Raw genomic sequence first — 26,920 nt, forward strand, 5'->3', positions numbered from 1 at the left:
ATAAGGGATTTCAGGTTTTATCAATACATAGCGATTCGATTCATTCTGCTTTGTCTTTATCGTCTTTACCTCTTGTCTATTCTTTTTCTTGATATGACCTTCCCATAAAAACCCCTCTGACATTAGTGAACCCGACGTGAAAGGTTGTTTAGAATGAAAGACAAGATGGGCAAACCTTCAAGCACAATGTCTAGTGATATTTTGCAGTAGTTAGTGCAAAATATGGATATGCTTATGTAGGTACAACAACAACAATAGGTGATGTAAGCTTCTGCTCAAACAAAAACTATTGTGATGAATGCTCTCCAAGCAATTGAGCGTGAGATGAAGTTGTTCAATGGTAAGAATGTATTTGCATATGTACATACCCATGCTCAAAAGATGGAATTATTTGGAGTGGCTCAACTTGCATGGAGTACTTTGTTCGGATCACTCTACATGAACTGAAAGTGCAAATTACTGAATTGTACATGCATGATACTGACTGGGTAGCTTTCAAGAAGACACTCAGGGAAGAATTTTACATTGAAGATACCAATTTGATGACTTGTAAGACTTTTCAAGGGTGGGTTTTACAACCCAATAAGGGTATTGTGGGGCTACATAATTATTAAGAGAATTTGAAAGTCGAATTAAGCAACTAGATTTTCCAGAATAGCAAGCTCTTGCAAGTTAGAAAATTGAATTGTTTCTACAAGCAGCAGATCCTGAGCTTCAAGAGAAGCTTGATTATTTACTAGAGGATCAGACTATAGAGACAAGTCTTAAAATAGAGTGGAGACATGTCAAGGAAGCTATTACTGCACTTGTGAAAAAGCATAGAAGAAGAGAAAGATTGCATGTCTCTAGTTGTTGCCCACTGTTACGGGAACAACAATTGATATATTCAGTAAGCCACCCACTTCTGTGGCTAAACCTATGGTTGTACCTACTATTCCCAATGTTAGGGAAGATGTATTAGATGAATTGGTCAAAGGCATGCGAGATCTTCAATTGAAGGTCGCAAAATTGGATGAAAAAGGGCAAAAGGAAATGGATAGAGCACCAAACAAGCTTGGAATCATGAACAGATCGGATGCCTGGCTTTGTGGCATCGAAATATATCAACCTGGCCTCCATCATGCACTTTTCAGCTCCCCAATTTAGTAGCCACTTTATAACATGAAACCTTGTAGGGATTACATGGGGGTTCAAACGGACTCCAAATGACGAATGGAGACTTGCATTGAGTTCTTGGCATTGAAATCCATCTAGAAAAACTCATCTCATCAATCCGCACTCATTTCATTTTCCACGAAAAGTCTCTTGTATGGCTCTCTTGGGCTACTTTTGTGCTCAAAAATGGCCTCAAAATCCATCTCTTAGTCATGTATTGATCAAGCTTCTTGTTAAGTCGGGAACATACCATACATTTTGCAAGACAAAAGAAGAACCATTTGGCACTAACAAAGAAATGAGCTAGATTTCTTGATAGCTTTTGTGAAATTTTACTCCAATGACATCAAGGATCAGACAATCCTAACTCGATGATAGATTTGATTGCAACCTTCTATATTACAATATCTAGCGGTGATGAAAGGGTGTTCCATCATTACCTTTGTCCATTATGAGAATATGGCATGTTACCTACATGACCAACTTTGGAATAGTGAATTGGCACTTGAATCTACCAAGCACTTGGCTATTGATCTTCGAATGTGGGAGGATGGTCAAAGTGAAAAATGTAAACAATGGGGTGTTTCTTTGTTAAAAACCCCCCCTAGGTATCTTAAGTAAGATGCTTCCCTATCTATCCTCAAATTCTCAATTGCTACCTCACTAATCCATTAAGAAATCCTACTGGCCAAAGAGGAATCCAAGAAAAAAGCAGTGCAACACAATGCCATTAAAGTTTAAATGTTAGTTTCAGTAACCTATGACATGCAATAATCCATAGATGATTGGAAGCATGAAAGAAAGAAAGAACACACAAACACAAGAACTCAAAATTATTGGGAAATGGAATCCATAAGATGAAGCATGACATGTGCAATAGAATACTAGTAGGGCACATATATAATAATGACCAATATCAATAGTACTTCCAGTCTCCATCTCTCCAAGGATGCAAGATGATGCAATATATCACTTAAGTCTAGAGTGGAGCATGTATAGAAGCCTTGGGGAAAGTCAAAAGACTAATCAAGAAACCCTAAAAAGCCTTAGGGATAGACACAAGACACATGAAGAAACCCTAAAATGGACCACATAGAGGCACCAACAAAACTGAAGGCCCCAAACACAATGCTTAAAGCCCATTATACATACAAAAGTAATACCCTCTCTCACATCATGGTGATTAGCACATATTTCATTTATAGTCCCATTGAAGCTTTTAAGGCACCTTAGGAGAGAGTTGAGGTGCCATCTAAGAGACTTCTATTGGTGACAATCTAGATAGTTTATACCTGTATATATATGGCATTAACTCCAACCATTCATTAATCCCATGTTCATTCCTTCTAACATTCAATCACTCTCTTTCTCTCCATTGCTACTCACACCGGACCCAGAGAATATTAGAGTTCATGGTCTACATCTTTCCCTACACCAGGCACCTTTCACAATGTGTTTGGGGTTGTAGATTCTTTTCCTCCACGTGTTGAACATCTCCCCATCTGGCATCAGGTTGTACCTACATTTTTTGTTTCAGGTTTTCTTTCTCCATGTGGCTTCCATCATCTCCATTTGGCATTAGCAAGCACTTGTGTTTTTGCTACGAAATCACCTCTCTCTAGCTAGTGGCAGTGCTCTCCACCTAGTGTTAGCCTCTTAGACTCTGTTTCATAGTTTGACATCTCCCTAACATCCGCAACAGTCTAGCCTTTGTAGTTCTTACTCCATCAAGGGTTGGATTTCCTCATTTGGTAGGCCATCTTGTTGATCCTCATCTTCTACAGTACGCATTCGTAGTAGTTGGTAACACACTTCCCCGACTCCAATGGCATCTGAGGACCGTGTTTTGCTCTCTCGACAACAGTTCTTAATCTTTAGATTACTTCAACAGTCCACTACTTGAAGGATGACATTTTTCTCCCTTCATTGTTTAGATTTCCTACAAGTGTTGTTGCTTGATTCAGATAGAATAGTGCAATATCTTTACCTATTCCACTCTAGTATATTAACTTGATTCACTTAGCACGATTCAGGGCTTTATCAACATCTTCTTCTATGTTTTTTGAGTTTTTATTCTCTCTCAATGTCTTTTGTATATACTCTATGTTTCCCATTGCAAACCCTCCTATCTCTCTCATTTTCTTTCGCATTAGTAATCATTTCTTGACATGGTATCAGAGCATATCTCATTTCTTGACACAAGGCTGAGTGCTAAAGGCTATTCTCATTTATATGGCTATTCATCTTACAATAGATGGATGTAAATAATGACTTCTTGTATGACAATTTACAAGAAGAGGTGTATATGGAGTAGCAGTACATTATGACTTTGAGCATCCCCTATGTATGTGTAGATTAAAGAAAGCAGTGCATGCAGTGATGCAAGCACCTATAGCATTGTCTAATAAGATTGGAGAGTATCTCTCAAGATCAATTTCTATGATTTTGATGCAAATCACTCACTATACCTAAAGAAGGAGGATGCAAGTTTGGTCATCATAGTCATCTATGTGGAAGACTTGATTAGTATAGGAGATAGTGATAAATGGGTTGTTACAGTCAATGGTATTTTGAAAAAGAAATTCAAGATGAAGGATCTTGGCTCAGATGGTTTCTTTGCATTGACATAATTAGGTGTGATGATGGTGCTTGGCTGTCCCAAAGACAATATGACTCACGAGGCAATTTATTTAGGCACCTAGAAAGCCTCATTTGGATGCAATTTGATGCATAACTAGGTATGTGAAGTCCACTTTTTATGATGGGATTTTTTATGAGGTAGGGAAAGACATACATGTATTTGGAGATACAGATGTAGATTAGGCTAGTTTTATATATGATAAAAGATCTATCAGTAGATTTATGTATTCACTTGGTAGTGCAGTAGTCAGTTGGAGCAATAAAAAGAAACCTACCATTGCTTTATCTAGTATTATCAAGGCTAAGTACAAAGGTATTGCTATGGTGGGACTTGAAGTGGTATACCTTCAAAATTTGTTGGCTATGCATAGGTGGATGGTCTAGTTGTCATTCATCGGGACAACATGAGTGGCACACATAGCTGGCTATGAATTGTGTGTTCCTTGCTAGGGAAAACCATGTCGAGTTGCATCACCATTTTGTGATAGAGAAGGTACTTCCAAGTGAGATTGACTTGGTATATGTAACAAACATTTTTACAAAGGCCTTGGCTACATTGATTATTTCAACATTTCAAAGTTCACTTGGAAGAGATACTGTTGATCTTGAGGGGGAGTGTTGATATAACAAGCTCAACGCATGTAGATATTGATGGTGGACCACCTAGCTAGATAGATCCACATGTCTTCACTTAGTACGTTAGTCATCATCATGACACTCACATGGCTATTGACTCATCATTTATTGCATTTCTTTATTATATCTACTTACATCTTGCATAGTTATGACACTAGCCAATTACTATAGTCAATTATGCACTGTTTGACTTAATAGGTAACTTTCCTCTATGTTATGTAGTATGTAAGCTTGTGTAAATTGTTGTGTGAGAAATAAGAAAGGTAAGATAGCAAGAAAAGGTTTGGTCTCAATCTCTCTTCTTATGCCATTGAGTGAACTTCTCCTTCTATTATATGTTGTGTCAATGCATTGATTTAAGAAAATAACCCCACCACATAAGTTTTTCTATTTTCATCACATGCAATCCATGTTTTTTGAGCATGAGTAGGCTTTAATGTGAAAGGGGAGGTTCTTGTTGCTAGCTGATGCTCCAGATACTTGAGCTTTTTTTACTATAGAGAAGGGTGGCAAGAAGAAGATGGTAAAATGCTTCTTCGACGGAAAGATAGGGTAGTTTTGGAAGGATTTGAAGCTAGTAACTTTTCAAAAGAAGAATGGGAAGAAAGGGAAGGGTGACTCAAGCTCTTCATTATCCTCAGAATCAAGCTTTGCTTTTGATCACATGACTAAATCTGTGGTGATTGAGGAATCCATTTTCTAGCCTGAAGTGATTCCATCATCACTATGAGTTCCTAGTCTAAAGAGAGATTATCAGAGGGTCATGATTCTCTCCCTAACATGTAAAACTCACGACCCACTTTCTAAAGTTGGGGAATACTAGTAATTTATGTCTAGCTAACCCATTTTATAGGTGTTTGATAGTTAGCATTGCACGTACTATGAATGTTGAAACATTTGTTTGTGTGTATGTAAGAGTGGTGCCTTCTTTGTATGCAAATGTAATATGAACTAGTCTCTAGAGTGTGGAGAGATGACAATGCTTAGTTGGAAGGATAAGGATCTGAGATGGCAAGTCAAACTAAACTAATGCAATGTATCCAATGTGCTCCTGTGCCTATTTGAAGAAACAAGCTTATGCAATAGAATGTATGTGGTTTTCTTTGCTCTCTTGAACCTATGGCCTATCTTGTCTATGAGCCTCCATGATTCTCTTTTCTTTTCAGTTGGTGTTAGAGCCACCATCCTCATGGCCATGAGCTTGTGCATCCATTATCCAAGCAAACTATTGAAGATTGAAGGTAAGAAGCAGAGATTTCTTGAAGCAAATTAAGAGCAAGCACTAAGGTATATTGGGTCCATTCAATCCATCAATTATTTTAGCTTGCAATCAATGAGTGCCAAGCTCTATTATTAAGCAAGGGGGTTGCTTATTAGGGGGCTAATTAAGGGGGTTTCTTTCACCAAGCTTATAGCCTGTTTGTGGCCAAAATCTAGGGCCTTAAACTGGCTATGGACAATACATCTATTGATTATAAGTGGATCTATAAGATTAAGCACAATGCAAATGGTATAGTTAAGTAGGTACAAGCAAGATGTTGGAAAATCATATCATTTAGTACAATTTCCACTCCTTCATTCCTATTTTGGCTTCCATTTATATCCCCAAAAAGGATTTCTAAGCACCTTCTTCTGAGAGAGTTGAGGTGCCATTTGAGAGACTTCAAGGGTGACACTCTAGACAATCTATGCCTATATATACGGCATTAACATCCCATTCTCATCAATACCACATTCATTCCTTTCGATGCTCTATTCCTCTCCATTACTGCTCACACCCCATCTAGAGGATATTGCAATTTGGGATCTACATCTCTCCCTGCACTATGCACCATACCTTCCATGTGTTTTGGGCTACATATTCTCATCCTCCACCTAGTGACCATCTCCACCATTTGGTGTCAAATTGTACCTATGTTTTGGCTGTATCTTCTCTTCCTCCAACTAGTGTTCATCATCTCCATTTGGCATCAGTAGGCACTTCCATTTTTGATACTAGATCACCTCTCTCTACTTAGTAGCAATGCTCTCCACCTAGCATCAGCCTCTTGATAACCAAGAAGTCAATGAAAATTTAGGCACCAAAATGTGCTCAACATGGAAACATCTTTTATGAAATTGAAATTGATATTTTGCTTTTGTAGTCTCTTTTAAAACATCATTTATGAAGCAATGTAAAATGTGTAGTTCAAAAGACTCACATTAAAAAAGGAAAAGAAAGGTCAAACACCTTTTGTCCCATTTCAAAAATTGAAGGGTCTTTAGACCTTAGCCAAGATGTATGCAAATTCAATTTTATCAAGAAAAGAAAAGGAAGAGGCTTGTCGGGTGATTTGAGGAGGTGGGAGGTTGAGGTGCTTACACCCTCTCTCTTCCTTTATCTTCTCCTCTCACGCTTCATTTCTCCCTCTCACATTTTGGCACAACTCTCATCTTTCTCATTCTTGTTTCTTTCTCTATTGTGCTTCATTGCCTATTCGAATGGAGAGTGAGGAAGAGGAAGAGAGTGAGGATGGAAGCATTGTTCAATTTCTTGCGTGCCTTCCTCTTGCGTGTTCTTGGAGCAACAGATTCTTGGTGAGAAGGAGAGTTTTCTTCCAAGTTTTTGTGGCCAACAAGCTATTTGCAACCTCTACCTAGTTGATTCATGGTTTGATTTGTGGGGTGGCAGGGAGTTGTTCACCTCTCATGCTATGTTTCATAGTTAGCATCCATGATGGCTCTGGTATAGGTGCTTGCTACCTTAGATACCTACATTTTTGCCTGCTTTATTAGGGGTTGGATTTCCTCATCCGATAGGCTGTCCTATGATGATCCTCATTTTGAAGTACACATTCGTTAGTTGCTGGCACACTTTCTTGACTCTAATGGCATGTGAAGATTGCTTTTTCTCCCTTAACTTTTGTCATTTATCTTCAAATTATTTCGACAGCCCATTGATCGAGAACTATGTCTTGCTCCCTTGATTGTGTAGATTCCCTACAGATGCTACCACTTGATTTAGATAGGATAGTGTGGTTATCTTTAGACACGGTATTAGAACCAGAGGTTCTTAGAGAGCAAAAAAGATCCTCTACATCAAAGAAGGAAAAGACAAGTTGTGAGTTTGGCATCAGCTCTTGATCCCTCCCCAACTTCCACCACATCATTGGGAGACACCATTCTCTTCTTCTCCTTTCCACCCTCCCTTTTATAGGTTGACCCTCTAGTGCTATGGCTTCTACTAATGGACAATCCACCAAATGCTCCTACTACTACAAGAATGGTCATATCACCAAAGAGTGTCAATTTTGACCTTTGCTTTGCATACCACTGGAGTGTAACTTCTTCTTCTGTCTGACTCCTTTTTTGTGCTCCTTTTTTAACCAGAGAGGAGGTGTTGAGAAACTATATCATTTAACACATTTCCACATCCTTCATTCCTATTTTGGTTTCATTTATAGTCCCAAGGAAGCTTTCAGGGCGCCTTAGGAGAGAGTCAGGATGCTATGCAAGAGAATTCTGTGCATGACTACTGGATAATTTATAACTATATATATGGCATTGACTCCAGACATTCATGAATCCCATGTTCATTCCTTTTGACATTTTGTCACACACACTCTCTCTCCATTGTTGCTCACACCCCACCAAAAGAATGTTGCAATTCATGGTCCACATCTCTCCCTACACCAAGCACCTTTCACGCTAATTTTTGGGCTACATAATCTCTTCCTCCACATGTTGAACCTCTCCACCATTTGGCATCCATTCTACCTACATTTTTGGCTACAAATTCTCTTCCTCCGATTGGCTTCCATCATCTCCAATTGTAATCAGCAAAATCACTTGTGTTTTTTCTACCAAATCACCTCTCTCTCTACCTAGTGGCAATGCTCTCTACATAGCATCAGCCATTCAAGCTATGTTTCATAGTCTAGCATTCAAGATAGCCTTGTCATTTCAATTCTTGCTCCATCAAGGGTTGGATTTCCTCATTTCGTAGGCCATTTTATTAATCCTCATCTTCTAGAGTATACATTTGTAATAACTAGCAACACACTTCCTCGACTACAATTGCATCTGAGGACTGTGTTTTGCTCCTTTGATAAAATTTTTTCATCTTTAGATTACTTTGACATTACATGGTTCGAATGACTACATTTTTCTCCCTTCACTATGTAGATTCCCTACAAGTTTTGTTGCCTGATTGAGATAGGATAGTGCAATTATGTTCACATCTATTAGTTTGTTATATCAACTTGATTCACTTAGCATAATTCAGTGCTTCACCATCATCTCCTTCTATGTTTTTTGAGTTTCTCTTCTCTCTCAATTTTTATCATACACACTATGTTTTCAATTGCAAACACTACTATCTCTCTGGTTTTCTTTGATAGCAATCATTTCTTGATATGGGATCAGAGCATACCTCATTTGTAACGTGTCTGCCTATCAGTTTTCCAAGCATGTTTTTAGCTGTCCATGAGTCTAAAAGACAACATCTGACACTCCCATGGAATGTTACGGGGTTTGTCGCCTAGGTTTCTCAAGTCCGCCTCGCAACAGAACGTTTGCGGCCGAACCCACTAGGATCGAGCTGAATTTGGGTTCCTAGTGGTCAAGGTTTCTTAACAGCATTCTAGCATCGAGTCCTAGACATCCTACTTTACGCAAAGATACCCAAGCCAAAGAAGATCCATGCCGCACTTGCTTCAAAGAGAATGGGAAACGAGATGGATGCGCCGCTCAACCTCTCTGCCTGTAGGGCATAGTCCCATTCTGGTTCCCTAAAATGGCATGAATCGAGATCTAACCTAACAATACCTAAGGGTTGAACCATGGTAAAACCTTGTGAGAAGCCTCCCAGTTCTCTAGGACCACCCTACCGTAGAATAGACCCGTTGGGGGTTCCACCCACCTGCTTCCCTAGGTAGACGTTCTTTAGTTATCTAATTAGGTCATATTACATTTATGTGTGACATTTAAAACCAGCTTCCTTAATTAAGTCTTTTAAGGAACAGGGTTTGTTTGCGTAACTTATAGCACTGACACGAAAATAGAGCAAACAGTCCTTTTGACAAACAAGTTCCTTAACATTGGCTCACGGCATAGACGTTGGCTCACGACAGTCTTCAACTCTGTTCCGGACTAGCAAGGGGTGTCCACGTGACCCCAAGCTGCCTAGGAGTGAAACCCCATTTTCGTGGTTGGCCTTTTCACCACTTAATCTTTGGCCCATGAATTGAGCAATGCCCTTTTCGAGTTAATCCGCGGTGCGATCTTGAAGATGATCCACCCATGCAAAATATAATTTCCTTAATTAATCCAATTAAGAATCAAGCACAATCAAGGCAATCAACCTAATATCATCTTCCAAGAAAACATTCCTTTATTTCCATGGAAACTTGTCATCACAAACCCGTGCCATGAATTTACCATCAATCACAAGCACTTGGAATAATTATCCACACAAAATTTCAACAATGAGTTGAATGTAAAAGCACTTAGAACATTGTTTCATCAATCCAACAAAAACAATGGTATTCTTTTCCAACATTGCAAGAATAGTCACGATAACCTTTCCATTGCATATTTTCTCTCCCCCTTGGGATCAAAGAGCGATTCTATGTAAATTTTACTTAACACTCCCTTCGTTTGGCTAAGGCATATGTTAAGGGTTCAAACATTGTACTCGACGTAAGTTCTATAGGTCACTTATATCAATCGATAACCCAATCCTGAATTGGATTGGTGAAAGTCATAGCTATTCGACAAATCTCACGACATCTTAGTTTTAATCCTCATGATTAATTTCTTGTACTAGCTCTTAGTCAAGCCATGAAGCAAACATGAAATTATTCCCATATATCAAGCATGTTATAGGCATAACGTGTAAGCACTTGATAAGATAAATGCTAGATGATCTCAAGTAACTAGACTCCAATAGGTCTTTCATTGGGATAGAATCTAGTCTTTCCTAATATTTGGGTTCTTAGGCTAAGTACCTTTGAAGTATCTAAACTTCAAAATAGGACTTCATGTCCATGATTCTTGATGTGGTATTCTTTTAGCAATTATGCTATTGGTAACCCTTGACTATGCTCTAACCTAGCACTTGTGTGCACAATTTTTTAATGTCATTCTTTTTATGATTATGCCACTCATAACCCCTAACCGATTCTTCCTTGCAAGTGCTCTATCAACAAACAAGCCATATGCAACTAGGTGCAACTAACTTCCCTTGATACATGCACTTTGCAAACTTCATCTTCGAATATTTGAGATGAGATTTATCATTTTCAATGACCTATTCTAGTGTGGCATAGTACGGAGCCTAATATATCTCATGCAGGAATCAAAGCAAGCATATTTTTAATTTGGAAATTCATTACTTACAAATGGTATCGCAGTTGGATTGCCAATGATGCCCTCGCTCGAGGCTCTATTGCTCATTGAGGGATTGCCATCCGTGTGTGACACTTTCCGCTTGGGGGCCATTCTCAATCTTCGTCTCCCTTAGACCCAAATTGCACAAGACTTCCGCGCCTTGTACTCGTTTAGCGGGGCCCAATTGGGGAAAAGTTGAGCTTGTGGGATGGAGGACAATCTTGTGAAAAGGGTATAGGCCTACGAGCAACGGGGAAGGAAAAAACACTTGTGGACACCCTCTAAGGATGGGAAGAGAAGGAGACCCCTTGGATTGACCCTCTCTCTCTCTCTCTCTCTCTCTCTCTCTCTCTCTCTCTCTCTCTCTCTCTCTCTCTCTCTCTCTCTCTCTCTCTCTCTCTCTCTCTCTCTCTCTCTCTCTCTCTCCAGTGTACCTAGGCGTCAAGGTCCTCTTCCTCCTTATGATGGGGGGGGGAAAGGGTTTATATAATGGGTATTGGTGTGTATTATTGGGGGGGAAGTGGGGAGAAGGTGGAGTGGTGATGTCTCCACCACTCACAAATGCATGATGGGGGGAAAGGGTTTATATAATGGGTATTGGTGTGTATTATTGGGGGGGAAGTGGGGAGAAGGTGGAGTGGTGATGTCTCCACCACTCACAAATGCATGATGGCGGCAATATCTACGGAGGTGGCCTGGGGGGGAAGGGGTGGCAGGCCACATGGCCTCCTCTCCTCTCCATCATCATCATCTTCCTTTGCTTCGTTATCACCTCCCTCGTCTTCCCCATTGGCTACCCCCCCCCCCCACATCATCATTGACGTTATCTCCTTCCTTCCTCCTCCTCGTCACCACGTTGTCTCCCCCCCCCCCAACCACCTATTCGACAACGACAAGGGGGAGATTTTTTAAAAAAATATTTTGAATTATTAAGGGAGGGGGAATTTCTACACAGTGCGGAGGATTTTACATACTCTCCCCCTTAGAGAACTCGAGATGTCCTCATCTCGAAAGAACTAGGGATTTTATTCTGGAACCTATGGGGTAGGATCCATCATGCATTCCTTGCAACACTCTGATCACTTGTAAGTTCTAGGCTCAAAATTGATGCAACTCATATTACTCAGGTTAACTACAGTTACAAGGGTAAAGTTTATTCCAATACAAGTTGTATTACATGTTGCTAATATTTCTAGGATTTCTAATCATCCTGAAGAGGTGTAGTGGGTTCTAAGTCTTCGTCTTTGACTGATTCCTCTATATATCCATAGATTGCGCCTATGTAGCTTTGTTTTCTTAGAGGCTGAATATCATCTGGGCAGATTTCTAATCATCTTGAAGAGGTGTAGTGGGTTCTAAGTCTTCGTCTTCGTCAGATTCCTCTATATATCTATAGACTGTGCCTGTGTAGCTTTGTTTTCTTGGATGCTCAATATCTTTTGGGCTTAAGCTAAGACAGTCTACTTGGACGTGCCCTAGCTCATTGCAGTGGTAGCATTGATGGTAGGGACATATCCTACTACGAATGTTCCCTATCTCTCCGCATGCGTGGCATCTCTTGTGCTGATCTCAGGAATCATCTTTGTCACAATTGCTCGAATTAAGTTCTTGGGACGATTGGCTTTGCTCAAATAATGCATCTTGCAAGTCCGTTGGATGCATTGCTTCTAGACGGTGGTTCAGAAGAGTATTTTTGTAGGGAAGGGGAGTTCCTACGTGGAGCAGAGGATATTACACATTTCTTGACACAAGGTCCCTTGCTAAAGGCTATGGTCATTCATATTATGAAAATGAGTTTCACCCAATTGCTAGGATGGCAACTATTAGATGTGTGATTGCTTTCCCAATAGCCAATGGTTGGGGACCTTACAATAGATGGATGTAAAGAATGCCTTGTTCCATGATAGTTTGCAAGAAGAGGTGTATATGGAGTAGCATTACATTATGAGACTTTAAGCATCCCATATGTATGTGTATATTAAAGGAAGCATTGTATGTGCTAATTCAAGCACCTATTAGAGCATTGTCTAACAAGATTGGATAGTATCTCTCAATATCAATTTCTATGATTTTGATGCAAATCACTCACTTTACCCAAGGAAGGAGGATGCAAGTTTGGTCATCATAGTCATCTATGTGGACGACTTGATTACTATAGGAGATAGTGACAAATGGATTGTTAGAGTCAACAAATTTTGAAAAACTAATTCAAGATGAAGAATCTTGATGAGCTCAAATAATTTCTTGGCATTGAGATAATTAGATGTGATGATGGTATTTGGTTGTCCCAAAGACAATTTGGCTTGTGAGTCAGTTTATTTAGGCACGTGCCTCACTTGGATGCAATTTGATCCATAAGTAGGTATGTAAAGTCTACTTTGCATTATGAGATTTTTTATGAGGTAGCAAAAGATATACATGTTTTCACTTGGTAGTCCAAACGGTCAATTGGAGCAACAAAAAGCAACCTACAATTTCTCTATCAACTATTGAGGCTAAGTAAAAATGTGTTGCTATGGTGGGATTTGAGGTGGTATAGCCATAAAAATTATTGGCTATGTATAGGTAGATGGTCTAGTTGTCATTCTCATTGGGACAACATAAGTGGCACACATAATTGGTTGTGAACCATGTGTTCCATGCTAGGGAAAAGCATATTGAGATGCATTCCCAGAAGGTACTTCCAAGTGAGATTGACTTGGTAGATGTCAGTACACATGATCATATAGTTGACATTTTTACAATGGCCTTGGCTACATAGAAAATTCCAAGATTTCAAAGTTTACTTGCAAGAGATACAACTGATCTTGAGGGGGAGTGTTGATATAACAAGCTTAACACATGTAGATATTGATGATGGATCACCTAGGTAGGTAGATCCACATGACTTCAATTAGTTCATCATGACCCTCACATGGCTATTGACTCATCATTTATGGCATTTAATTAGTTACATTTACTTACATCTTGCATACTTATGGCACTAGCTATTTACTATAGTTAATTATGCACTATTTGACTTAGTAGGTCACTATCCTTTATGTTATATAGTATCTAAACTTATGTATATTATTGTATGAGAAAGAAGAAAGGTAAGATGGCAAGAAAAGTTTTCGTCTCCATCTCTCTTCTTATGCCGTTGAGTGAGCTCCTCCTTGTATCTATATGTTGTGTCAATGCATTGATTCAAGAAAATACCCCCACCACACAAGTTTTTCTATTTTCATCTTATGCAATCCATGTTTTTCGAGCATGATTTGGCTTTGATGTGAAAGGGGAGGTTCTTGTCTCCAGCTGATGCTTCACATATTTGAGCTTTTTCAATTGAAGTGAAGGGTGGTAACAAGAAGATGGTGAAATGCTTCTTCTATGGAAAGATGGCCCATGGTTCTAGAAGGACTTGAAGCTAGCAACTTTTCAAAAGAAGAATGGGAAGAAAGGGAAGAAGGGTAACTCAAGCTCTTCATTATCCTCAAAAAAAAGCTTTGATTTTGATCACATGACTAAATCTGTGGTGATTGAGGAATCCACTTTCTAGCCCGAAGTGATTCCATCATCACTATGAGTTCCTAGTGTAGAGAGAGATTATTAGAGGATCATGGTGGGGCAGCTTGCTAGCCTCACCAATTTTTTGATGCCGTAGTATGCTTTCTAATGCTAGTCTCACTGATGGATTTTGGATTGAAGTTATAATAAAGACAACATCACATTTGATTGGCAAGTCTCCTAGCAAGCCATTAGATAGCAAGATATCAGAGGAGTTATGGTTTGGCAAGAGACCTACTTATGATTACTTGCATGTTTTTGCTTGTGAGGCATTTATGCATATACCTAGGAATAAGTGGAGTAAGCATGATCCTAGGTTCAAGAAATAATTTTAGGAATATGGGTATCCACCATCACATAAGCATTTATGCATATACCTAGGAATAAGTGGAGTAAGCATGATCCTAGGTTCAATAAATAATTTTAGGAAGATGGGTAGCCATCACATAAGCAGATTGTATGGCCTATTTGGCATGAGCAGGACTTAGACAACATGTTAATTTTGAGGTGGGAGTGCACAAGATAGTTGAAAATCTTGTGTCTTATAGGATAGGCAAGTGGGGCAGCCAAAGGATCCTGTTGATATCATTTTATGTAGGTTTACAAGGGTTTCTACATCGCCAAATAGATACTCTGTCTCGAGACATGGCATGGTCATGGATGGTGGTGAGCCTTCTTGTTATATAGATGCTATGACTAGGGATGATAGTCATAGGTGGAAGAGGGCTATGTAATCAGAGATGGATTCTTTAGAAAAGAAAACTACATGGGGATTAGTTCCTTTATTTAAGACCACTTTCTTGTATGAGGATATTTACTTGTAGCAACCTTAGGGGTTTGTTGTGGAAGGCAAGGAGCAGTTGGTATATAAGATGCATAACAGATTATATGGTTTGAAATAGGCTCCTAGGGAATGGTATCACAGTTCTAATGCCTTGATGTGGTCTTAAGGGTATACTAGGAGTGAGACCAATCACTATCTATATGGAAAGAAGGCTAGGGATGGTAGGCTAATGATCTTGATTCTTTATGTGGATGGCATATTGATTGCTAGGAAGTCATTCATGGATGTGGATGTTTCGCAAAAAAGGTTACATGAAAGCTTTGGCATAAAGGATATGAGGAATTACTAGTCACATTCTGAGCATGCACATTATGAAAGATTGAGATAAAAAGATACTCTATTTGTCTCAGAAGGATTACATCAGGAAGGTATCAGAATGTTTCAATGTGAAGAGGGGGAAGACTGTGAGTGTTCCATTGCCTCCATATTTGAAACTTAGCTAGGAGGATAGCCCCATGTTAGATGAGAAAAAGGCCAAAATGGCCAAGGTTCCTTATGCATCCATAATTGGCAACTTGATGTACATCATGGTTGCTACATGTCCTCTATGCAACGGGAGTTATTAGTAGGTATATGACAAATCCTAGCAAGAAGCATTAGGAGGCAATAAAAAGTATCATGAGACACTTGAATGGCACTCACTTTATGTTCATATGATTTAGAAGGAAGGATGCATCTAGTCTTGGATATGTAGATACTGATTTTGCAGAAATTGTAGACTCTAGGAGGTCTATTACATGTTTTCTCTTTGCTTTCATAGGTGGAGCGGTCTCTTGGATCTCTTGATTTGAACCATATATAGCTTTATTTACCAACCACTGATATAGAGTATTTGCAATCATTGAGGCTTGCAAGGAAGATATATGGCTTACTCATCCAGTTGGAGGCTTGGGTATTGTAAGAGAGGTGCCTACATTGCACTATGATAGTCAGAGTGCAATTCAGTTATTGCCACAAAATTGTGAAGTCGTATGGCTTACTCATCTAGTGGGAGACTTGGGCATTATAGAAGAGGTATTACACTATGATAGTCAGAGTCTGATTGAGTTAGAACAGAATCCATTCATTCATGCAAAGACAAAGAAAGTTGAGGTGAAGGATCACTTCATCAGGGATATTTTGGAGAATGAATCCATACGAATGATAACCATGCATATAATCTCATGAAGAGTTTACCTTTTACACATTCCAAAGTGTTAATGGGAATTGGATAGTGTCTTCACTTTCTTCTTATACTCCCATAAAGGCACATTGGCCTTTAAGTGGAAGGTTGTTGCCGTAGTCAGCTGGGCATCCATTATATAAGTACACATTGTACAATGAAACATCAGCAAATATAACAAAGAATAAAGTACCACTTATTTTGTACTCATATAACTCTCTTATGTTCTTCTCTCTCTCAACCCTCTTGCCCTCCATAGTTTCTACTTCGCATCTGACCATTGCTTCCCTCTCATGTTAAACTTGCGTACAAAATGTCTCCGTACAACAAATCCATGGTATTCACCACCAAAAAAAAAAATCCATGTAACTTGCTATAGAGATTTTTTTTTTTTGAAACCTCCAAATACATTCCTGCTTGCATGTCCTAAAGAATTGGCCCTAAGATAAACTATAAGACTCACATTCCTAATATAAAACTCAACATAAGATAGGAGAACTTAGGAAAAGTGGAAGACATCCTCAAATCTTTATTTGGAACAATTAAATAGAGATTTATACAAATATCAACTTCAACAGCCCAAGCTTTCACCATGACTTGGAATGTCTGAAGCCAATTAAGTGCCCTATCCATGATAGCTCTTCACTCCATCTCAATCCACCTCAAACAATCTTCACCTTAGTCAAGCAATGAACAGTTTGGCTTGCCTCAATCTATATGCACTCCAACATGCAAATAGACTTGTGCACTACTCCTCATAACTTGACACGAATAGAAGAAGAAGAAGTGTTTGTTGGTCACCACATGAACACCACGATGCCCACACAAATTACCATGAGCTTGTCTTTATCTATAATTTGGAATTTGTGTAGTCAACACATAAGATAGCCAACAATGCTAGTCATCAAGCTTGCCACTTTTCTTATCATCAATCAATGCAAATTACCTTAATTAATGTGCCACATCATCAAATTTTTGAACACTCGCACAAAAACTGTGTGTTCAGCTTTGCATTAAAAAAACTGAACCATTACCACAATCCATTTCTCGTGTGCTTCCTCTACCACATCATCCACCTCATAGAGTCCCATGCAATATGAGCACATGTATGTGGGAGATGCCCAAGTCCATTGGAATGGGCCATCCCTAGGAAAATTTGCATTATAACCGAGTGTGTTATAAAGATGTAATATTCTCACTTTTTTTCTTTTGATACTATCGTGTTTATTAAAAAACTTCAACTCTCAAATGAAGTTATCAAACTCAAATAGATCAAATTCCAATGGATTGGATACTTGCACTTGCAATTTGCATTCCGACTCTCAAATCATGTATTGGCTCTTGATTTATTTTGTGGTTTTAGTTTCAACATGGCATATAAATGGACCTTTGCCAAAGCTTTATAAAAATTAAGAGATTCTTGATTTTCTTATTTCTTTATAAACAATGATTGGTTATGGATGGCACCATCATTCTAATTGGCAATAAGAAAAAAAGAAGCCATATTTTCTCTATGCTAATACTCTGATGACAAAAGGAAAAAGCTTGGAAAATTGAAGACATGGTGGTTGTTTTTCAAAGATGCCTTGCAACTCCAAAACCCTCTTTCCTTGAAGAAACTAAGGAGGTTTTCAAAACATCTTGATATTAGTATGCTTTTACAAGCTATGTTTAAATAAAAGGCCACTATGCCAATCGCTTGAGAATTGAAAATGCTTTGGGAAATCTCAAAAAGCTCTAAAATGAAAAAAAAAACCATGTTGTAGCTTCCACAAGCATCCCCCCCTCTCCTAGATAAAAATAAACACCCTTCCTAAAAACCAAATAAATGCACCCCATTACCTCCCTCAACACACAACACACCACTCTGGAAAGAGAAGACAAGAGCAACCGGAGTTTGATACCATGAGGAGGATCGTCCAAGGATATTTTGCCTTTAGTAGCTAGAGGAGTCAAGGAGGTGCAAACTCTACATCATTACACTCATCACCATACCTAAACAAGTAGTCTACTCCCTTGTGATCCAGTACTGCATGTCAAAACTATCAACCCAAGTGGCCTCACATGCATAGACCTACATTCAAGTGTCATTGCTACCATTACTATTGCCTTTTTTTACCACTGCTTGAATCACAAAGGATTAGATAAACATAAATACTCACATTGGATATTGTGAATGCATTTTTGTTGGATGATCAAATCCCTATATCATAGGGTCAAACTATCACACCTCAAGTTTAAGTTCATCACTCTCTATTAAAATGAGTAAATAATGTTCTAAAGGATTTTTCACATGATTAAGAATTATGTTTCTAAATTTTGGATTTGTGTTTGCTTTGTACTAACTCCTCCACTATGTTGATAAAGTCGAGGAGAACTGTTATTAAGTAATGATTGCAATGTACTCAAGGTGTCCCTGTAGCCTTGGAGTAGGATGATCACCAAGGACGGACCATGTGGTCACTAGGAGTGAAGCTAAGAGAGCTACCGATCTCATATTTCTTTTAATTAGCACATTCTTTCATATATTATTTTGTTGATACTTCACTAGTAACTTCCTATCAAAGGGAGCTTATTGAACATAGTGCAAATTGAAGAAGCTTACATCATACAAAATGGCCTCTTCGTAGGAGATTTTAGAAATATTGTAATCGTTGCCACAAAGTAGTACTCCCACTTGCTTACATAATCAATGCTTCCTAAACAGATGACCTAGATCAAATGTGCATGAAATGGCACATGAGTGTTTGTTACCTAGTTTCAAAGACTCAAGTTGATGATTAAATGGTAATCCCTCTTTACACTCCATACAAAGGAAATCCTTGAGGTAATGAAAGCCATTAATCCTCTTCTCCATTTAGTACTTGACTAAGGAATTAATGATGTGAAAAAATGTATAATAGCTGCATTGAAGAGAGGGTTAGTCGCATGGGGCAAAGCAAGTTGCTAGCTCACAAGGTTCATAACCTTGAGGTCATGGGTTCAAGTCCTGTCTCCACAAAGGAATATCCTCATCTATTTTTGAGACATTTCTATATGACCCTAGCGCCTTCAATTCAAATCCTTCTCTGCATTGATTTATTGAATCAAAGACCTATTTCACAAGAATTTCAAGAACCTTTTTGAGTCATTCTATGCACTTCTTTTCGGTCTAAATGGTCACACAATACACTATGTGCTCTCCTTCTCAATCATTGTGGCTTTGATTCCAATAGCTCAAGTCAATTTTGCACCTTAACATGGATTGTTTTCAATATTATGTATCCCTGAACATATAGCCATATGTGCTAACAATATGCACTTTCACAATATTCATAACTATGAGTTAATTATGTAATTATTGTTGCTATAAGAATTGGCCAGAGCACATTCTAGGACTGTACATATGGTGGAGCAACCATTTTGGGCCTTGATGAGATTTGTCGAGAAAGGTAAAAGGGCTAGGTTTGCTACAATTTTTCATCATCCTTCTTGGTTCTAATCACTAACTAGGCAATATGTGAGTATTAGCCTAAGCTACATTATTGCTGATAAAGCTTGGCGTTTGAACCCTTTATGAAATTAATGGTCTCATATTACTCTTCCTAAGAACCAAAATAACAACTAGATTTTGCCACAAAGCCATTTTTAATGGTTGATTGTGCCAATATCGATATGCCTAGAGTATGTTCATCTTATTTTTGAGCCTCTCTTGTTAAGTTTTTAGGGCTTTCAATTGACTTATCATTCTCAAAGTATACTATTTCACTCATGAGCATGCAACATAGTAGGCCTTCCATTAACAACTATGGCCATCGTGCATCTCTAACTTGAGGACCCTTACATGCAATTATAGTCTCATGCACCTACCTACTTGTGGATCCTTTGCTCTATGTTATTATTGTTGTTTATTCTCTTTTTTCTTCACCTTTTTTGTGCTATTTTTGTTTCAACCCATATAATGCCTTCTTTAGCTTACAAACTTTGTTCAGAATGGGGGGGACCTCAAACCCTAGTGACTAAGCCACGTACACCTCCTCCTTGAGGTCACCATTCAAGAACATTGATTTAACATCCATTTGGTAAACTATCCACTTCTTTTGTGAGCAACCATTGCAAGTGCAGTGCGAATAGTGGTCATTCTAGCAATTGGAGCAAATGATTCTTGAAAATCAAATCCTTAAACTTGTGAAAATCCATGTGCAACTAATTTGACTTTGTACTTTTCTAAGCTACCACCAACCACCCACTTGGTACCAATAATCTTCCTCTTTTCTAGTCGATCCATGAGCTCCCAAGTGTCATTCTTCATGATGCTATCATACTCAACTTGCATAGTTGCTCTCCATACTGGATCGGCAAGTGCTTCTTCCAAGTCTATTGGCCAATTTTGGTAGGCATAAGATTGTTTTAATCATAGGCCTACTTCGCCCATCGCGGCAATGGCTTTTCTAGTGGTGTGATTGCAAGTTGGTGAACTTTGTCCTCATTATCCGAAGATGATGCTTCCTCCTCCTTGAGAGTAAGGACAGCTCTTGGGATAGGTTCATAGTGGATTCCTTCTTCGTTCGACGATAAAGTGGAAGAACCTATATTCTCCTCCTCCACTATATGTGGCTACTCCTTGAACACCACATCACGGCTTGCTATGATCTTCTTTTCCTCTTGGTCATACAATTTGTAAGCCTTTTACTTATCAATATAACCCAAGAAGATACATTTTGTGCTTTTTGGATTTAACTTGTTTCTCTTATCCTTTGGAACATGTGGATAACATTCACATCCAAAAGTTCTAAAATGGAGACAGATGGTTTCTTATGAGAATAATGGTTAGGCAATCCCTTGCTCTTAAGCATGCACCTTGACATTTCCACAATCGTGTGTTTTTTATGTTCAACAATGCCATTCTACTGAGGTGTATGAGGCGTCATCAATTAAGAATCCATCACTCAGACAATTGGGAATGATGTAAAATGTTATGTTGAGGGCATATGTACTATTTCCTTTGTTACTGCAAATGGTAAACACAAGAATCTTTTAAATGTGTTGTATGTTCTAGAGATTAAGAGAAATCTCCTATCAATTGCTTCTATAATTGATCTTGGCCATGAGGTGAGGTTCACTAAGACAAGTGCAAAAATTATCAACAGTGGTGCACAGGTCCAATGTTGGACGCGTGCATAGTGAATGCCGAAAGGTTGCCAAGAACAAAGAACTCTACAAACCTTCATAATTTCAAGTACAAAGCAAAATGAAATTTGCACGACATGAGACAAAAGAGACAAATTGGGTGCAATCTCTCCCCATGCCTTCCGTGAGTACTTCACAAGGCATTTATTTATAGATTTATTAATCTTCAAGCTAAAAAATAGCCCACTTTACAAATAGCATGCTTTTGCATTTGCATTTGCGTTTGTCCAAATATAGAATAAAGTGTTTGAGTAGCATAAAGCGACCAAAAATTGGGCTGCACCCAAATACAGTTATGAGATAATGAATTATGTTGTTGAGCGTCTGTGTCTATAAAATGATAAAATATTTTGTTAAACGCCTTAGTAAATAAGAGCGTCTAAATAATGATTGGTGCCACGTCTCCACTGATAAGATGCGCGCCTATCAAAAATAATAATTCTTGCCGGCATTTGGATTAACGCCATCGCCCAGTGCTACCCAGTGCCACTGCTACTTGCTCTACACATCAACTGAAGCATTCACAATTGTCAGTAAATAAATATATAAAACCCAACAAAAGTGAACACCTAGCAGTCTTCAGCTATAAAATAATTAAATAGGTTGGAACTCTGTCCTAACCTTAATTTAATTCAAGTGCACACTCTAAACGCGTAAACGTCCATTAATTTAATATGTATTTTATGAAATCACCCAATGTGGAATCACCCACGTGCACATTAAATTAATCTGACGCCCGAAAAGGACAGTTGCCTCCGTCAAATTCTCGCACAAGGAATCCATCTTGTATAAGAGCCCCGGCAAATAAATAGTTTTACAGAATCCATAGAAAAACCTCAAGGAATCCATCGTGGTCATAGAATCCATCGTGAAATATATCTCCTGGCATTAGACAATGCTGGCAAAGTTATCGGTAAAGGAGAAAGGAGGAACAACCTATATGAGCTAAGTGTTCTTATAGCCACCGTTGGTGTGGGCACAAGTAAACTTTGGCATAAAAGATTTGGTTACGTTGGTTTTACAGTGTTGAAAGAGATGCATAAGCAAGGTATGGTTGCTTGCCTACCTGCAGTAAAACTGAAATGAAGGAACTATGTGAAGCTTGTATGATGCGCAAGCATTAGAGAAAGGCATTTCCATAAGAAAGCAAGAATAGAGCAAAGGCTCTGTTAGAGTTGGTGCATGCTGACTTGTGTAGTAAAATGCCTACAAAAGCCTTGGGATGATCTTCTTATTTTATGTTGATCATCGACAACTACAATAGGAAGATGTGGGTGTACTCCCTTCATGATAAGGCTCAAGCTTTTGGTAAGTTTAAAGAATGGCTAAAACTTGTTAAGAATGACAAAGTGTAAAGAAGTTTAGAACAGATGTGGTGGTGTTGATTTCAACTCAAAGAAGTTTGAAGACTTTTGCAAGAGCAAAGGGATTATCTTGCAGAGGCTTCGTAGAACTATATAGACCTTTCTTATTGGTTAGGGAGACGCCACTATCCAATACCCATGAGTTAGTATTATATATTTCTTGCATCGAGAAACACACTTCCTCAATGGTCGCCATGAATAACTCCAACTCTACTCCAATTGTATTGGTTGTCTCCTTCCCTTTAGTCTTCACGGTGCCATTCTTTTTATCTACCTTCTTGACACGACAATCTACAATTGCATGTCCTTTCTTCTTGTAGCCAAAGTACTCTCCTTGAAAATTTTTCTTACCACCCTTCTTCTTTTTGTCACTGTTGGTAGAGGAACCACCTTTTCCTTTCGCATTGGCGGAGAATGCAGCATCTCCACTGCTGCTACCTTCTCAAGCTTTAAGCCTCACCTCCTCCATTGGTAGTGCACAACATTCCTCAAACATCAAAGCTTGGGGTCCCACTTGAGTGTTTACGGTAGTCACCAATCCATCAAACCTTCATGGACAAATCCAAAGACACCTCCGATCTAACTCTACACTAGTCTTTTGTATCCCAACACGAACCATCTGGTCGTGTAGATTCTTGATCGGAGTGATGAATACTTGAGTTGTCTCTCCTTCAGCAAACTTCTCTACTGCTGGTTGATTCTCCAAGTACTTTGCAATGTTACATGAGAATATGGTGTCTTATTTCATTGTTGACCATCCTACCCCCAAGAATACCACCAATTACTTTGGTATGCTCTAAAACTCAACCTTTTGATCCAAAGACATGTTTATTATTTTAGACTCCGGCTCTTTGAAGCAAGCTTTCCAACCATATGATATGCAGTCATCACAAAATTAAGCATGAACTTTATATTTATCCCCAACCATACAAGCCTGAGAAGAAGGTTAGTACTATGCAACAATTGTTTGGTTCTCATAGAATGTGTTCTTTTACATCATTAACACACTTGTCTTGATAAGAAACATGGATAAGGTTCAACATGTCAAAAAAAACCTTAATGGTCTTGATTTGGGGACATGTATATCTTGTTAGTTTGGTACATTCATGGGCTTTAGACACTAGGTTAAGCATTCAATTGGGCACCATATAAAGGTAGCTAGGTGGCCCATTTTATGTTTTTTGGTTGTCTCATGTCTCAACTTCAAGCTTTTAGGGTTTCTTTACTTATCTCATGTCTCACCATGAGGCTTCTATATATGCTCAACTCCATGCTCAGCTGGTTGTATCATATCATCTTTCATCATTGGAGAGAGGGACATTGGAAGCACTAATGCAATGGGTCATCATTGTGGTGGTGCCCTACTAGTATTGTGTTGCACATCTCATGATTCATATCATGGATTCCATTTCCCATTCGTTCTAAAAATACTGTGTGCTCTTTTTTTCTTTCAATGTTCATACTTTCTCTTCCATAGTTCTAATTGTCCATGCATTCTCACATAGTATGGAATGTCAAGTGTTGCTATTTTATGGGCTCTTACTAATAGTTTTTTGTCTTAAATCTCTATGCTTTTTGGTACTAGAGATTTCTAAACTTGAGTTTTAGCTTTCTACCCTTTTGAAATGATTGGCAATGTCATGGGATTCTTGACATGGAGTGAAAATGGGGTATGCTCTATCTTATAGAAGAGTTCATGCGTTGTCGTGCTGCTGCGCATCCGAGTCGTATACACCTCCATTTCTTTTATTGTGCATTTGTGTTATTTTCTGCGTGTGATTCATTGTTTGTGTGATGCATTTCGATAATCCGCATCCAATGTATATATTCCCTTAGTGCATATGTATGATTTTGTTTGGATGCATGATGTGTGTGTGTTAGAAAAATATGAATATCTGATGCCAAAGGACATTATCAAGCTGATAATTTTAATGATGAACTCCAAGAAAAGTGCAGGCACCGATGGAACACTTTGCCATCCAATCTTCAAGGCCGAAGTTGCAGTTGTGCGTAGATCACCCATCACAAAGATGTCTGTTAATGGGGCAATTGATGACTCCAAAAATGCCCTAAAAGAAAGGCTCAAAGGTGGATGGTGTTGCAGAAAAAGTAGTAAAAGGGGTCTTGAAGGTTAGCCTACAAAAAGAAATGAAAGAAACCGTAAAGAAAAGTGGCAATGCATGGGAAGAAGACAAAGAAACAAGTCCTAAATCAGACAGCAAGAAGTTATTGAGTCATGAAACTGGTGCTAGATCTGCAGATCTAAAACCATGCACTGATCCCCATTTGGATTTCACAACGAGCAAACTGGCAGAATGGAAGATTATCGCTAAAGATAAAGGTATAAGAGGTTATCTAAGGATGAAGAGGGGAAACCTATTTTTGGGTTTTTAAACCGATTTTGGAGGGAAAAAAGTAGGCTGTTTTGGAGAGGAAGAATGGGTTTGGATTCGAGGGGAGGCCCTATTTTCTCCTCGGATATTTTTGGCACTGTGGCACGCAGTGAACAAAAAAGGAAAAACTAATAACAGAGGGAGGGAGAATTACGGGGACTTTTCAGTAGCCGCCTGTGCAAAATACAAAAGAGAATCCACCATGCAACACATTGCTTTGGAGGGGAATCGATGCCGGAGAGGACCAGTATAGTCTCCTTGGCTATGGTCATAAATTCTGTAGAGTTTGTGTGGAAGGACAGATTTTGTCTGCTGTCAGCACAGGGACGGATTTCCATTGACCTATTCAAGGTTGAAAGGACAGTAGAAGAGATAGCGGGAGTTTTGAAGGGCTCTCAATGTTCCACATTGCAGAATTCTGAAAAATTGTGGAATATGTTTACGTGAAATAGAGGCGGACATAGATGTTCCTCAGATGAAGAAAAATAGGCTTTTTACTGTGGAAGTTTGAGAGGATATAACAGGAGGGAGAAGGAGAGAGTTCCGAAGGGCGGACGCTGAAGGAAGAACGTGGCTGCAACGGAGCTATCGAAGAAGAAACAACATGTCGAAGAAAGGATGTGGTTTGCATTCGTTCATTTCAGTTAACTCAAAAGGGGATCAGCAGACACTGTGACATATTTTGGAGGCATCGACTGGCTAAAATCCTGAATGGGCCAGAGTTGTGTGTGAAGGGGTCAATTCGATGAACAGGGGACAGTAATGGATTGCTTCTGGTCAAGGAAGAGACAGCCGTCGCTGTAATAGCGATGCACGAGATGAAGAAGGCGCAATGTTCTGAACGATCAATAGGGCTGCTCAATTCTATTGGACTTATCCGAGGATGTCGTAAAGCTTAAAGCTTTGCTTAGCCAGGCCAAACGGCTTCACGTCCAAATCCTACTCTCATCAGAGATTCAAAGCCTAGAAAGAACTTGTGCTGCGACTTCATCTAATCACTCAACACCTGTACCCCTTCTTAAGGTTCCATCAACACCGGAAATTCGATACACAACCTTGTCTAGTTTCAGCTGAGATTAAGACGCTGAGACAGTGAAGCTATAAATTTTCCTTGAAGGAGCTTCCCAGGAAAATGTTATCACAGATTTCAAGTCTACTTCTTTTGATGTCAAGATTCATGTTGTGTCTGGCAAAAATTATCGGTGTCCTGAGAAGTGTACTACTGTTGTTAAGTCCAATCGAATCATAATTACACTCAAGAAGACTGACAAGGGCAATTGGCCTGATCTGCACTTCAAGGAAGAGAAGCTGAAGCTTAAATTGGAAGCTGACAAGGATCCCATGACTGGACTGATGGACATGATAAAGAACATGTATGAAGAAGATGATGAAGATATGAAAAGAACTATTGCAAAAGCATGAACAGAGGCACAAACTGGGAAGAAACCTGATCTTGGAAGACTTGAATGGGGAATCTCTTGTGAAGGCTATCACTAGTCTACTTTAGCAACTGATTCTTTTCTCTCTGCCTCTTCCATATGCCAAGGCTGGTGCATCACTCCTGGAACTTGTTTAAAACAAGTCAACAAGATCACTGCCTGTATCTTCTGACCTACTCAATGTTCTGGAAGACCCCAAGATG

General features: G+C 39.0%; 1 protein-coding gene across 1 annotated transcript; it reads left to right on the forward strand.

The window, feature by feature from the left end:
- The first annotated feature begins 24,819 nt into the window (after nt 1-24,819).
- On the forward strand, nt 24,820-26,700 carry LOC148016695 (uncharacterized). The gene is made up of 3 exons (XM_087663914.1): nt 24,820-25,015; nt 25,146-25,226; nt 26,396-26,700. Exons 1-3 carry the CDS (start codon nt 24,820-24,822, stop codon nt 26,698-26,700), a joined length of 582 nt encoding a protein of 193 aa, XP_087520040.1.
- Nucleotides 26,701-26,920: the final 220 nt, after the last annotated feature.

Source organism: Lygodium microphyllum, chromosome 23, assembly GCF_053477565.2.
Source record: "Lygodium microphyllum isolate KBCC chromosome 23, Lygodium_microphyllum_v1.1.10, whole genome shotgun sequence".
NCBI classification, from domain to species: domain Eukaryota; kingdom Viridiplantae; phylum Streptophyta; class Polypodiopsida; order Schizaeales; family Lygodiaceae; genus Lygodium; species Lygodium microphyllum.